Source organism: Pyrus communis, chromosome 8, assembly GCF_963583255.1.
Source record: "Pyrus communis chromosome 8, drPyrComm1.1, whole genome shotgun sequence".
Classification (NCBI taxonomy): Eukaryota; Viridiplantae; Streptophyta; class Magnoliopsida; order Rosales; family Rosaceae; genus Pyrus; species Pyrus communis.
Window position 1 is genome coordinate 15,865,343 of NC_084810.1, and position 15,844 is coordinate 15,881,186.

The 15,844-nt window shown below is 38.0% G+C and overlaps 1 protein-coding gene across 1 annotated transcript; it reads left to right on the forward strand.

The window, feature by feature from the left end:
• Positions 1–13,783: 13,783 nt before the first annotated feature.
• On the forward strand, positions 13,784–15,477 carry LOC137743854 (large ribosomal subunit protein P2B-like). The gene is made up of 4 exons (XM_068483790.1): positions 13,784–13,883; positions 14,046–14,135; positions 14,896–15,128; positions 15,260–15,477. Exons 2-4 carry the CDS (start codon positions 14,048–14,050, stop codon positions 15,284–15,286), a joined length of 348 nt encoding a protein of 115 aa, XP_068339891.1. The 5' UTR covers positions 13,784–13,883; positions 14,046–14,047; the 3' UTR covers positions 15,287–15,477.
• Positions 15,478–15,844: the final 367 nt, after the last annotated feature.

Sequence of the window (15,844 nt, forward strand, 5' to 3'; positions counted from 1 at the left end):
GATTGCAACTGCTCACTTAATGGGAGGAAGCAGTTGCAATACATATATAGACATGCTTGGTCCCTCTTTTCGATGATCTATCTTTGTTCCATGCAGTTTGGTTTGTCCCATTGAAAACCAGAGAACACTAAGGTGATCACAAGAGAAGAGAAGGCTAACCATTCCCTTAAGAATCAATTCATTCACTGCCGAACATGGCTACGAATTCAGGTTAGGTTTGATGACCTTGAATACATGAGATTAGGGTTAATGCATGTTCACTTAATGCCCATACATAGAAAAAATTTACTAAATATAAACAAGAAAGGGTTTGATGGTTTCGATCTCTAAAAAGACCAACATGTGGTATCAGAGCCTAGTCCATTCAAATCTAAATATGTTATATATATATATATATATATATAAATGTATGATAATGATGAACTTTCCGTTTCTATTCAAGTATGCACTAACGTGCATTACAGAGAATGATATACCAATATCACAAATGTATGTGTTGAATTTTGAGTACTGATATCATGTAATACACTTAATTCTTACACCAAAGTGTTCGAACAAGTATAAAGGTTACATGCATTCATAAAAGGTACTTAAAATAGCAATTCATAATATTAACAAGCTAAGAAATTTCCAAAGAAATTTATTAACTGGGATTGTTATGAATTGATGTATAGTGAGTGATGAAATTAATTGCTTATGTGATACTTCTTGCCTAAAGGTGTAGTATTGCATAAGATTATGTTCTTTATTCTTAGCTATGCAATGAAGTGGAAATTCATATGCTTTATGGACAGTTTTTTGCCCAAAGGTATAACTGGTTTCATAGTTTAAGTGTGACAAGACAATTAAGACTAGTTCTTGATCACATTACTAATGAATTTTCAATCTAAATGTCTTATGATGCAGGGTTTAATATGCTTAACCTTGTTAACATTGAGAAGTTGAATGGTAACAATTTCAACACTTGGAAGTAACAGATTGAAATAAACTTGGGAATGCTCGAGTTCAACATTACCTTCAAGACTCCTCAGCTATAGGCCTTAGTTGATTGGAGCACTACTCAAGAAAGGGAACATTTTGCTAAATGGGAAAGAACCAATCAAATGTCTCTTCTCATTATGTAGAATGCAATGGAAGAACACATTAGAGTGGTATATCCAGTTGTGACTTAGCCAAAGACTATATAGCTAGGATCGAGGAAAAGTTTAAGAGATCTGACAAGGCAGAAGTGGGTGCATCACTTTCTGCATTCATCAACAACAAACATGAAAGGTCGAGTAGTGTTTGTGAACATTTGTTGAAGATAGTGAGTATTTCTAACAAACTGAATGCATTGGAAATTGGTATCACTGATCAATTCCTGGTGCATATAGCCTTGTACTTTTTATCAGGAGAGTATGATCAGATAAAGGTTAACTACAACACTCAAAATGAGACATAGAGTATCAATGAACTCATTGCCATTTGTTGTCAAGAGGAAGAGAGGTTGAAGAAGTCCAAAGCTGAGAGAATGGAATTGGCTAATCTTGTTAATACTGGCAAAGGCAAGGGGGAAAATGGTTATGGGACAGAAAAATGAAAATTATAAAAGCTGCAAACCTTCTGCATCTTGAATTACTCCAAATGCTGCAATCGGTCCCAAAAAACAAAGCAAAGGTTCTGGTGTATCTCTCAAAAGTATTGGAGCCTCTATCTCACATGGTTTATAGGTTCAGAAACCTCATTTCAAAAAGAGTTATCATTGTCAATCCACTGAACACTTAAGGAAGAATTCCCCAGCCTTTAAGGCATGGTTAATCAGGAAAGGTAAAACTGTTTTTGATGTTTTTGTTACTGTGGAATCGAACATGGTTTTTGTACTTGGTGGGTTGACACTGGATGTTCCATCCATGTAACAAATTATTTGCAGGGATTTCAAAGCCATAAGGAGACAAGTAGAGAGTCCTATAATGTTTATGTTGGGAATGGAAATAAAGTCTTGGTTGAAGCAGTTGGTACTGTCATGTTGAAACTGTCATATGGTTATATTTTAACGTTGAACAATGTACTTTATGTACCTTCACTAAAAAGGAATTTGTTTTCAATAACTCAGTTTGTTAAAAATGGTTTCTCTTATATTGAAGATGCCAATCAAATAAAGTTTTATCTTAAGAACCAGTTTGACAATGTTATTGGCTATGCTTTCCCAAACGGTAGCCTTTGGCAAATTGAATGTTCATATCATCATGATTGTTTCAATATAGTGCATTCTGCACCAAAGCGAATGCTCACTAATGATACATCTTCCATGCTTTGGCATCGAAGATTGGGGCATATCACCAAGGACAAAATGTTGAGACTTAAAAGGATGGTATGTTGTCAAATGTCAACCTTGATGACTTCTCAGATTGCATATATTGCTTTAAGGGCTAAACCACTAATTTAATCAACAAGAATAAAGCTAAAAGAAGCAATGATCTCTTGGAGATCATTCACACATATGTGTGTGGTCCATTTCCAACAAAAACAATATGTGGACACTCTTACTTCCTTCGTTTTAATGATGACTTTTCAAGATATACTTACTTGTATTTGATTTTTGAAAAATCTCAAAATTTAAATTGTTTTAAATTTTTCAAAGTTGAGGTTGAAAAACAATTGAATAAGCAAATCAAAATAGTGAGATCTGATGTGGAGGTAAATTCTTTGGGAGGTACATAAAACAAGGGCAAATCAAGGGACCATTTGCATTGTATCTGCAACAAGAGGGTATAGTGGCTCAATATACAACATCAGGTACACCATCACAGAATGGAGTAGTTGAGAGAAGAAATAGAACTATTAAAGACATGGTGAGGAGCATGTTTTCATATGCACATCTTCCATAATTTCTATGGGGTGAAGCCATTAAGACATCCAATTAGATACTTAATAGAGTGCCAACTAAAGCTGTCAATATTACACATTTTGAAGCTTGGACAAGGAGGAAACCTAGTTTTTCACATTTTCATACGTAGGGATGCAAGTGTGAAGCCAGGCTTTACAATCTAAATGGCAGAAAATTGGATATGAAAACAACAACTTGTTATTTTGCTGGTTATGCAGAAAGATCCAAGGGATATCGGTTTTATTACCCACAATCTCACACTAGACTTGCAGAAACTCATACAAAGTTTATTGAAGATGACAATTGTAATAAGGTTAACTCCAAGTATTTGATTGACTTTGAAGAAGAAAATGAATCTTCATGTACTAATCAGCCTTCTGACAATCATGGTTTAGCTTTAACATTGCCGGTTCCTATGTTAACCCCATATGTTGACACTTTGACTGCTCATAATCCTTCTCCTTCACATGTTGTATCAGTGAGTAATATTCAAACCTCTGCACCCTTATTACAACCATTTCTTGATACTTATGATACCAACATTGAAGGACTTAGTACTAGTACTACATTGGTTTCATTGTAGCCTTCTCAGTCAGTAACTAGTGGTCAAACTTTGCAACCCACAAGATAGTCTACTAGACAAAGAAAGCCAGCTATATCAAATGATTACATGGTGTATTTGCAAGAAATTGAATATGATATTGGTGACTCAGATGATCCACTCACTTATCAGGAGGCAATGGTAAGTCCTCATGCTTTATTTTGGCATGCAGCAATGGTTGATGAATTGACTTCTATGTCAAGTAACAATGGGTGGAGTCTAGTGGAACCAACACCACGAATTAAGGCTATAGGCTGCAAATCGGTGTTCAAAACTAAAAGAGATTCAAAAGGAAATGTAGAAATACATAAGGCACGGCTTATGGCTAAAGGTTTTATTCATAAGCAAGGTGTGGATTTCAATGAAACATTTTCTCCCGTGTCCACCAAAGACTCATTTCGTGTCATTGTGGCATTGACTGCACAATTCGACTTAGAACTTCATCAAATGGATGTTAAAACAACATTCTTAAATGGTGGATTAGATGAAAACATTTACATGAAACAGCCACTTGGATTCGTCGAACGGGGGAAAGAGAATAAGGTTTGCAAGCTCAATAAGTCTATTTATGGACTCAAAGAGGCTTCAAGACAATGGTACAAGAAATTTGACCAAGTTGGCAGTGTAATGTATGCTCAAGTTTGTACCATACCAGATCTTGCATTTGCATTAAGTATTTTGGGAAGGTTTTAATTGAATCCAGGGTTTTCTCACTGGAATGCTGGAAAGAAAGTACTCATGTACTTAAAGAAGACACTGTCTTATGTATTGTGTTACCAATATGTTGAAGATCTAGAATTAACATGTTATACTGATGCTGATCTTGGAAGATGTGTTGATGATAGAATGTTAACTAGTGGTTGTATTTTCATGTTAGCTGGAGGTGCGGTTTCTCAGAAAAGTAAGAAGCAACAAGGCCAGTGTCAACAATGGAGTCTGAGTACATTGGGTGTTTTGAGGCAATGAGACAAGCAAACTGGTTGAAGAATTTGATTCATCATATGAAGGTAGGTAGAAGCATTGAGAGGCCAGTGAAGATCTTCTGTGATAATACATCTGCAGTGTTCTTCGCCAAGAATAAGAAGATGCCAGAAGCATCGAGGTTGATGGATATTAAGTATCTAAAAGTGCAGGATAAAGTTAAGGAAGGTGTTATAGACATCGAGCACGTCATAACTCGAGATATGATAGCCGATCCTCTAACAAAAGCCATACATGTTACAAGTTTCAATAAGCATGTTACAAGTATGGGTTTGCATAACTCATTTGATTGAGTTTGAATGAGGGAGTAAGACAATTATGGTTGATGTCTTGCTATTTTGTGATGTATTATGAATGTATTTAATTGAATTAATGATTTTAATGAATTGGTACACATCAAATTATGTCAATTGCATGTGTTAATTCTTGCAAGTTTCACATGTTTGAGATGTTCATTTAATATCTTACGACCAAAGAAATGTGGGAGCACGATTAGTATACTATAATGATCCCAACTAAAGTTTCCTCATTAACAATGCTTATAGTTGATATGATTAGTTGTGATTTTAGAAGAACTTAAGCAAACTTTGATATCAGCTTCTCTAAAGTTTGACTGATGTATTGAATGATAAGTAGTGGTAAGTCATTTTTTTTTAATAGCTCAGTGATCACATATTACTTGTTTAATGCAGTAATGTTAGAGTGTTTAATCTTGTTCATGTGGGAGAATGTAAGGTTTACTTGGTGAGCAAGATCAAACACCAAGTCGTGCAATAACACAAGTAATATAAGCTATGCATAAAGTAAGACTTATTTAGGGTTGTAACCGGATAACAACCATTTGGAGGGAAATATAAGGAACCAATTTGAAATTAAAATGATGCACTTAGGGTTTCCTTGATAACTGATTGCAACTGTTCACTTAATGGGAGGAAGCAGTTGCAATACATATATAGATATGCTTGGTCCCTCTTTTCGGTGATCTATCTTTGTTCCATGTAGTTTTGGTTTGTCCTGTTGAAAACCAGATAACACTAAAGCGAGCACAAGAGAAGAGAAGGTTAACCATTGCCCTAAGAATCAATTCATTCACTGCCGAACATGGCTGCGAATTCAGGTTAGGTTTGATGACCTTGTATACATGAAATTAGGGTTAATGCATGTTCATTTAATGCCCATGAACACCAGAAATTCATTGAATATAAACAAGAAAGGGTTTGATGGTTTCAATCTCTGAAAGGACCAACAATTAAACCTTATTCTACAAAGTAGGAGAAAAGTTTGCATACGAATCACGCATACGTACGTGCCAACACTTACACAAATAGTCAGCATGTGTGAGATATACATAATACATGTAGGGTCTTATTTTTTTTTGTGAATGGTGTTGTATGCGGTATGCGGTATGCAGTATGCTAATGTTCATATACAAAATTTTAAACCAAAATAGGGCCATTATATTATTATTCGCATTAGTTGATTACTTCACATTATATTTAGCATGGATTTAGTTAATACTATATTCATTATATCCAAAGGGAAATTTTTTTCAGTGTTTCACTTCGTTATGGACCTAGGTTTAGTAATATAATGAAACTTTGGTTCTAGTGTTAAAAAATTGAAATTAGTAGATTTACAAAAAGTGCAAAGCACATAAGTTAAACTTAGGGGGTGTATTTAACTAGGACTTTGGGGGCTTTTTAAAAGACTTTGTAGAATTAAAAAGGCTCTAGGCTTATACAATCAATATAATATGTCAAAGTTTTATTTGATTGCTGATTTGGCCAATTGAATATAATTAAATCCTCTTAATTTCCAACATATGTGTCAAATATTTATTGTATTAATCTAATGGGCTACATAGTTACATTAACTATTAACAAATAATTAAAATAATTTTAGTATTCGTCCTATTTGTGTCAGTTGGACCCATGCATTAAAAAAAAAAAATTAAAGGCATTTGACTCAATCTTTAATTTGTTTCCTCTAAAAAAAAAAAGAAAAGAAAAGACAAGTCAAATGACTTAATTGCCACGTCATATATGACATCTTCCTTTTTTATTGTTGAAAGTGAAATATTATTAAATTCGCATAGGAACGTTTACATCAAAAGCTGGAGTATTGAGCAACCACTCCAGTTCAAAGCTATCCCAAGTATAAAGCCCCCCCCCCCCCAATATGAGAAACAAAAAATACCACTAGATACGCTGCCTTATTAGAAACTCTACTGACCTCAGTTTGTTTTAGACATAGAATATCCAAGAGAATTCCTTCAATGATGACGTTCGCTTGCATAATCCCATTTATCATATCCACCAAGTTTTTTGAATCTGTTTCCAACTGCATTACCTCAAAACCTTTCTCTACACAAGCCCCCAAAGCCGCTTGTATCGCTTCTACCTCCGCCATCAAACTGGATTCGCAAAGAATGTTTCCTGCACTCCCTGCCTCTTTACCCGCAAAATCCCAAGCTACCCATCCAAAGCCTACCCCGTCCAAATTCTTTGCTCCAAGCTCCATTGCAATTGACTTTGATCATTCGAAACGGACGCATCCATCGAACAAGCCACTTCACACCTTCCCACTCCGACATGCTTGGTTGCTACATTATTTGATCCCCATGCAACTTTTCAATCTCAAGACATTATTGATGCAAAAAACTCAAAGCCACCATGGATTCCACGACTTGTTTGTCAAAAATAAAGTTATTTCTACATTTCCAAATTCTCCTAAGTCCACACACAATCCATCGTATAATTTCATGGAGTGTTGGCAATGGCTTTGCCATTGAGATCTGTAATCTCGTAATAATTCAAAAATCTGGTAACAATAAGTTGTATTGTGTTTTCCTTATGTTAAACAAAGGTCCAACATATGTTAAACTTACTATTGTATTCTGACTTTTGATGATAATACTCTTATCTCTTGTATATGATATAGATGGAAACTTGAAATCCCAATAGGACTTTTATACATCAATCTTATGTAACTATTTATACAGAGGAGTAGAGCAATGAAAATTAATGCTTTTTAGAAATATTTTCTCACCTTAAATTAGTTTTCTACCTGGTATCATCCCTTTTCGATCCTGACCCTTTTCATCGCCATGTCAACCCATGCTTATTCCTCCATTCCTGGACCCAACGCGACTCAATTTCTTAAACTCACTGACTCTAATTACCTCAAATGGCTTCGTCAAATTAAGCCATTCTTGATTGGTCATGACCTCTGGAAGTTTGTCCATTGCTCATTTCCCCAACCTTCTCCCACCATCACCATCACCACCACCATAACCATACCTCTTACCCCTGCTTCTGACTCAGATGGTTCCTCTACTACTGCTACAATCACCTCATCCACAACCCTAAATCCTGATTATCTCAAATGGTTCCAACAAGACCAATTGGTGGTTAGCTACATCACTTCCACCCTCACTGAACCCATCATTGCCCTCACCATAGGTCATAAATTGGCTCAAGCTCTTTGGGAATGTCTCCAACGCCGCTTTGCTCAACCGTCTATCACCAACTCTACCACTCTTTGTTACCAACTTCTTGATTTAACCAAGGGTTCCACCCTTGTACTTGAATACCTGCAGCAAGCCAAAACATTGGCTAATAAGCTTGCCAGTATTGGTCAATCAGTAGATCCTGATGATTTCATTACCACTGTCATTTGCAGTCTTGGCCCTGAATACTTAATTCTTCGCACTGCCATCATCAACATCACGCCCTCCCCACCTTTGAGGAACTTCATTCTAAAATTCTCGTCTTTGACTTGCAGAACCCATGTTCTTCCTCGAGCCCTACCGCCTCTCAGACTGCACTTCTCACCACTCAAGCTCCGTCACGTGGCTTTCAATCCTTTACCACTTATGGTAGCGGTAGCTCCTGGCATCATATGCATTCTAATCTTAACCACGGTGGACACGGTTACAACTAGGCTTCTTATTGTGGTGGGTGTCCTCTGCATAGTTATCGTCCATCTGTTCAACACTGGAATGGGTCTTCATCTAATTGGCTTGGGGCCTTCACTACCTTGGAATGGTCCCCATGGTTTCCTAAGAGCACATTGGGCCAACTCAGGTCTGCTGGGCCCTCATCCATCGAACACCAATACCTGGTGTCCTACCTGTTCCACCAATCACCATTCTGCCACCACTTGTCCTCATTGTTATGGTGGCCCTGAAATGTTTCCCCCATTTGCTGGCTCTCAAGTTGTTCAGTATCAGGATCCCTCCACCTGGTTCCTCGACACAAGTGCCACCCACCACATGACCGACAATGCCACTGCTATTGCGCATCCCCAACACTATCATGGGCCTAACTTCATCGAATTAGGTAATGGTTACACACTCAATATTGCATCCACTGGTACAATTCCCCTTGATCTCAATTCTTTTTCGCCCATTTTTTATAATGTCTTCCTTATCTCTTCGTTACATAAAAATCTCATTTCTGTTGCCCGTTTTACATATGATAATAATGTCACCATTTGTTTCTTCCTTTTCTTTTATCACATTTATGATTTGCGTACTAGTGCATTACTATTTCAGGGCCCATGTAAGAATGGACTATATCCGTTGTCAGTTTCTCCTCCTAAAGCTTTAGCTACGTCGTTCGTTGATTGGCATCAATGTCTTGGTCACCCGTCTCCATTTGTGCTGTCGCGTTTAGGTTCTAGTTTAGGTCCTCATTTTACTCTTTCTCATTTTTTTTTTTTTGTAAGAGCTGTGCCTTAGGGAAATCCACCCAACTCCCTTTTCAATCAAATAATAAATGTGCCCTTTTTCCTTTTTTTTTTTCTTATTCACTCTAATGTATGGATGTACGTTATCGATTCTGTCTCTGGTTATCATTACTATGTCTTTTTTACTTATGACTATGAAAAAGAAATCTGAAGTTTTTTCCCATTTTCAGACTTTTATGGCTATGACTCAAAATTTATTTCATGCATCTATTAAATATTTACAAAGTGATGGTGGCACTGAGTACATAAATCACTTCATGTCTGAGTTTTGTTGTCTCTCTGAAATTTAGCAACTCCTTTCGTGTCTTCACACGCCCCAACAAAATGGGCTTGCTGAGTGCAAATACCGTCACATCGCTTACATGACCCGCACCTTACTCACCGTAGCCAAAGCTCCACTCATGTTATGGGTTGATGCTACCCTCACTTCTATTCACCTTATTAATTTACTTCGCGCTCCTACCCTCTCTTGGTCAACCCCACACACTCTGTTACTTGGCTTATCTTCGTCTTACACTCACCTACGTACCTTTGGATGCCCTTGTTTTCCTTATTTGGGCAATTATGTTAAAAACAAACTAACCTCGCACTTCATTGAGTGTGTTTTTGCGGGCTATAGTTCTTCACATAAGGGTTACAGGTGCCTAGATCCCACTATGGGCTGGGTTTACATTTCCCACCATGTCGTCTTCAATGAAGTTGAGTTCCCTTTTCACAAACCCACGGGTCCAATGCCATCATCCTATGTGGAGCTTTCTATATGTCCCATTGCTCCAAGCCTAGCACTACTTGCCCACGACCCAGCTTCATCTCTTCAGCCTGTCAACCCACGTGTCGAATCTTCCCCAGCACCAGATTCTCCGTGTCTACCTCATACATCCTTATCATTTCTTCCACTGCTTCCAGCTGCAGCCCTACCACATTAGCCTACCCCATCACACCCTATGGTCACTCGCTCTAGAGATGGAACACAGAAACCCAAAACATGGGCTGATGGGTCCATTCGTTATCCTTTTTTCCCACGCCTTGACTATGTCCTTATCTACTAATGAACCAACTTGTTTTTCTTAGGTAAATCGTCACCTGGAATGGCATGCAGCCATGGCAGAGGAGATCAATACCCTACTCAAAAATAACACATGGGTCATTGTTCCTCATTCTCCTGCTCAACACAAGATCGGTTACAAATGGGTCTATTGCATCAAGCGCAATGCCGATGGCACCATTGAACACTATAAAGCCCGTTTGGTGGCTAAGGGTTTTCATCAATAGCCCATGATTGATTTTGACGAAACATTTAGTCTGGTGGTAAAACCTGCAACAATCTGAATTGTCTTGAACCTCGCGGTGTCCAAGGGCTGGCAACTTCATCAACTCAACGTCAAAAATGCATTCTTACATGGCCACCTTTAGGAGGAGGTTTACATGTCTCAGCCACCTGCCTTTATCCATCCTTAGTATCCTTACCGTGTTTGCTGACTTGTGAAAGCCCTCTATGGCCTCAAACAGGCCCCTCGGCCTGGTTTACAAGGTTTAGTTCATTTTTATCTTCCTACAGATTCGTTCAAAGTTGAGCAGATAATTCTCTTTTTATTCTCTACTGTGGTACTCGTACTATAGTCCTCATCCTCTACGTTGATGACATAGTTTTAACGGGCAATGATGATATAGTTTTGACAGGCAATGATCCCACTCTTTTACAAGCATTTATCCAGGCGTTGGGTTCTGCTTTTGACTTGAAGGACTTAGGTCCTTTACATTATTTTTTGGATATTCAGGTACAAACAACCACTACTGGAATTCATCTTTCCCAAACCAAATATGCATATGACCTCTTGAAGCGCACAAACATGCTTGAATGCAAGCCATGTTCCACTCTCCACACCCACTGAGTTTCGCGCTCTTGTTAGCTGTCTCCAGTACTTGACCTTGACTCGGCCTGACATATCGTTCGTTGTCAACAATGTCGCCTAGTTTATGGTGTCTCCTCGTCAGCCACACCTCTTGGCCATTAAACATATTCTACGATACATTAAAGGCTCGTTAACCCATGAAAGACAATATTACATCAATCAAAACCATACTCGAATCAACCTGTATTGGTGTCCCAAAACCAAAAAACTCATGCAAACGGACAGTGGAAGAATATATGGACTTGTGTTTCCAAAGCCTCACCACAATGAGGACAAACCGTCTCTAAATGAACACCACGTTGATAGAGATTAGCTCGCACCGCAATGATATTCTTGTAGCCCTTCCAAATGAAATGTCGTAGTTTCGGGGGTACTTCCAACTGCCAAATTGTTGACTAAACTTCATTCTTTTCTTGACCGTCACTAGATTCTCCCACTCCCTTACGACCGAGCTCTCCATTCTGACTTAGGTCTTAAGCAATTAAATACCCCGACTTAACTGTATACAACCCATTCTTTGTGTAATGCCAAATTAATTTATTGGTGCACCCAGATCTGCTTAGTGGCATACTCAAAATGATGTGGGCTTCTTCAATAAGATCTTTGTTCGACAATCCACCACTCTCATCCATTAACTCCATAACCTTCTCTGGTGCCATCTCCTTATGCAGCTAAAGGGGATAGATATGTTCGAGGAGTGGGCAACCATGGGTCCACCCTAATTTGAATATTTTGTCCATCACCCATTCTACATTGGATTCCAGCTTTTAGGATTTTTCTCCCTTGTAAAATCCCTTTCCAGCCCCATGAAGTTCTTCGTCCCATCAGTGCCTCCAAAAACGAAGAAAAAAGATAGTATTTAGCTTTAAGAATTTTTGCTAGGATAGATTCCGGATCACAAATAATTCTCCACCCAACTTTAGCAAGCATTGCAAGGTTGAAAGAAATTATTTCCTTCGAAACCGAGCCCTCCTTATGTTTTTCCCTTCGACATTTTGTTCCATGCCATCCAACGTACACCCTTCTTTGTTTTGTGATCACTCCACCAAAATCTTGCAATCAATGTTCCATCTCTTTCGCCAATTGAATTGGAAGCTGGAAACATGACATTGCATAATTTGGCAAGGCCGAGGCTACACTTTTGATTAGAACTTCATTTCCAACAACCGAACGAAATTGCTCCGCCCACCCATTCACTCGTTCGTCCACTTTATTTCTTACCTCTTCAAATACCTTTTTTTTCTTCTCGAGTTCGGTAGCTTGTTGGAGGAATGCCACTACGAAGCTTATTCTCCCTCTTCTTACAGTCGAATAGGCAAACTTCCTAGCCGTAACCGGAATACTCCCTCACGGGCAAGTGGATCAAAAGATGATGCAATCAACCATACAATACAGTAAATGAAAATAAGGGTTTTAGGATAGAATGTTGAAGGGATACGTACACACTTTTTTAATGATCTTTTCTATGGTTATGCCAACGATGATAGACATATCTGGAAATTGGTCTGTTCCAATTAAGCACCGAAGTTAGCTTGGATACTCAAGTACTTTCCAAAACCTTCATAGTGTTTGATATATGACACCTCCGCCAACCCGACCTTCATGTTTTATGGGCAATTTGATCTGAAATGAACAGAACTTTTCTCCAAGTTTATAAATTAACCCGACCTTTCCACATAACATTGGAGTAAGTTGTTAACACATACTACCTCCGCCTCCGTTGCTTGAAAAACTAGTATGAAATCATCCGCAAAGAACACATGGGATAAGAGCTCAGCATGTTCTGCTACTTTGAGCCCCCGTAGCCTTCCGTCTCGCTCCTCTTTTTGTAAAAGTGAGGAAAAACCCTCGACACAAATCAAGAAAAGAAATGGGGAAAGGGATCATCTCCGAATCCCTTCCACCAAATCCACCAAATCAGGGGATCCAAGCCATTGAAATTTGATCCAACGACTAAAGTTATTATAACTTTTAAAGGGGGCCCCTGTTTGTAGCCGTTGAATCAAATTTCAATGGTCCAAATCTCCTGATTTGGTGGATTTGGTGGAAGGGATCCAGAGAGGTTCATTTTCCAAGAAATGGAGAAAGAGGGACCCCTTGCCGTACTCTTCTACTTGGTGTAATGACATCTCCCTTAGAAAACACTTGATGTGTTTTAGTTCTAGTTGGAGTATTTGACATCTCCTTTGGAGATGTTTGTTAATAGAAGTCTAATGGTATTTAAATGTGACTTTAAAATGTCTTTAAAATATGATAGTACTTAAAAAGTCATTAACTTTTAACGGGTTTGAAGTGTGTCATTTAATATTACAATCTAGCAGTATTCATTTTTATTTGTAAGTGAGAAGTTTAAGTTTCGATTCATGAGAATATAGTTAACCCATTGTTAATCAGAAAGTATTTCAAGCATTTTTTAACCAAAAATCAGTTTTTGTTTTTTCTTTTCCAAATAATATCAAAAGAGCTTTATGTTCGTTTTCAGTTTTTTTAAATCCACTTCCAAACATACCCTTAAACCAACACCGCCAAGAAAGCTTTAAACATTGGGCATAAATAAGCACGTTTCGGCCCACGTCTTTCCACACTTAAAAGTTGGGCCTATGCCAGTTGTGGGCTAGATCAGTGAAGCCTTACAATAAAAACAATTCTGAGCGTATAAATTGATTCACAAGAGTTTAACCTAAATCTCGCGTGCTCTTATTTCTCCGCAAACCCTATTCGGCCGCCATTGAAGCTCTGCTACGAAGCTCTATTTGTTCACCTACGTAATACGGTAACTTCTCCTCGACATACCTCCATCCATCTTCTACAGTACTCCTTCTATTAATTTATTATCAGTAGAGCAAATTGAATCCGATTCTCATGTATATTATGTATCTGTATGTATGTATATGTGTGTGTGTCTGATAGCTTGTGATGTTGTTTGGATGGGTAGAGATGAAGGTTGTTGCTGCGTACTTGCTCGCTGTTTTGGGAGGGAAGACGAGCCCCTCAGCTGCTGACTTGAAGGACATTCTTGGATCAGGTAACTTTTATATTAAAAAAAAAATTCTTTGTTGCTGCAACGGCGTGCGATTCATGTTAAAATTGTTATTATTTTCACTGTATTGTTTGTGTTAAATTGGGATTTCGTTTGTGCGTTTTGCTTGGTTTAGATAATTTAAATTTATTTGTGATAATTTTCTATTTGTTGTAAGTATGCTGATCATTAGTATGTGTAGTCTTTTATATACAGGTTTCCTAGTCATGTTAGTCCTCTTAGCTTGAATTTTGACTATCGATTTTGATGTTGCGGCTTTCCAGCTCTACGGTTTTGAACTCTTAACCCCTACACCATTGGCAAGGGTTCCAGTCTTGCACCCAACCACTCTTGGACGAAAGAGTTATTCATTTAGTTTAACTGTTAAAAACAAAATTGTGGAGATTTCGGTTGCGTAATGCTCATTTCGTCTATTAGTTCTTATTAATTTTTAACTTGAGATGGAATTTTGATAATCAGTCTTGCAACCTATATCCATGCGCGTGGTTGACTTTCTGTATTGAAATGGAAGTGGTTTTGTTATTGGAATTCGGTCATTATGTTATCCGGGATGATGAAAGTTAGAAAGAACCTTCATATGTGAGATGTGTCATTAGTAGTAAATTATCCTAGACTAGGTACGGTTTGCACGGAGAAGATGCTTAGGTTGCCCTTGGTACTGGTGTTTGAAAAAGGTGGTATATTATTATTTGTGCAGCAACGTTTTGCACTTTGAAATGTAACTTAATTATTTGTTTGGTTACAGTTGGAGCCGAGGCTGACAATGATAAGATTGAGTTGCTATTGTCCGAAGTCAAGGGAAAAGATATCACCGAGCTAATTGCATCTGGAAGGGAGAAGTTGGCATCTGTTCCATCTGGTGGTGGTGCAGTTGCTTATTCCGCACCTGCAGCCGCCGGTGGTGGTGGGGCTGCTGCTCCTGCCGCTGCTGAGCAGAAGAAGGAGGAGAAGGTGGAAGAAAAGGAAGAATCAGACGATGTAAGTATATATTGTCAAATGCAGCTGTTGATAATATCTAGTTTGCTTTATTTGTATGCTGGGCTGTTCTGATTTTATTTTGATTGTTTAATAACTTCTAAAATCGTTTTTTTATTATTTTATTTTTGCAGGATATGGGTTTCAGCCTTTTCGACTGAGGGACTTACTTTTGGTGCGTTTCCTGTATCAAGACATGACATGTTCAGTATTACTTTCAGACCAATGCTGTGTTTTTAAGTTTCTATTTGTAGTTGGATATGGTTCCAGATCTCAAAAATTTTGTTTCGATATGCAAGTGATCGAAGAAATTTGCTTTATATATTATTTGCATCTATTTGAGTCGACTTAAGATTACTTGCTCGTGGTTTAATGCGGGTCTGGTTCGTTTAAATTTTGCGTTACCATGCCTCTTATATCCTGTTGCTCTTTGCTTCGTTAGATTCTTACGTAGCGAAAAGCCATTTAACTATTAGATTCACATTGGTGAAAGTAACTTTGGGTTTTTAGCATCAAAGGGGAGACCTTGAATTGATCACGTAACGTATCAGGTTCTATTAGGGCTGTAAATCAGGTTGATGGAGTTCGAAATTTCGAATTCAACTGATGCTCTACTCATTTTCCAACTCGTTCTAGCTCGGTGTTGATGAGTTTGAATTCAACTCATTTTTGACTCGCAGTTTGATTCGTACAAAACGAACTTGTCCTTGAACAAAACG

Coding starts and splice junctions, on each gene's coding strand:
- LOC137743854 (XM_068483790.1), top strand. CDS start 14,048: ATGAAGGTTGTTGCTGCGTACTTGCTCGCTGTTTTGGGAGGGAAGACG. Junction 14,136..14,895: donor GAAGGACATTCTTGGATCAG/GTAACTTTTATA, acceptor GTTTGGTTACAG/TTGGAGCCGAGGCTGACAAT. Junction 15,129..15,259: donor AAAAGGAAGAATCAGACGAT/GTAAGTATATAT, acceptor TTATTTTTGCAG/GATATGGGTTTCAGCCTTTT.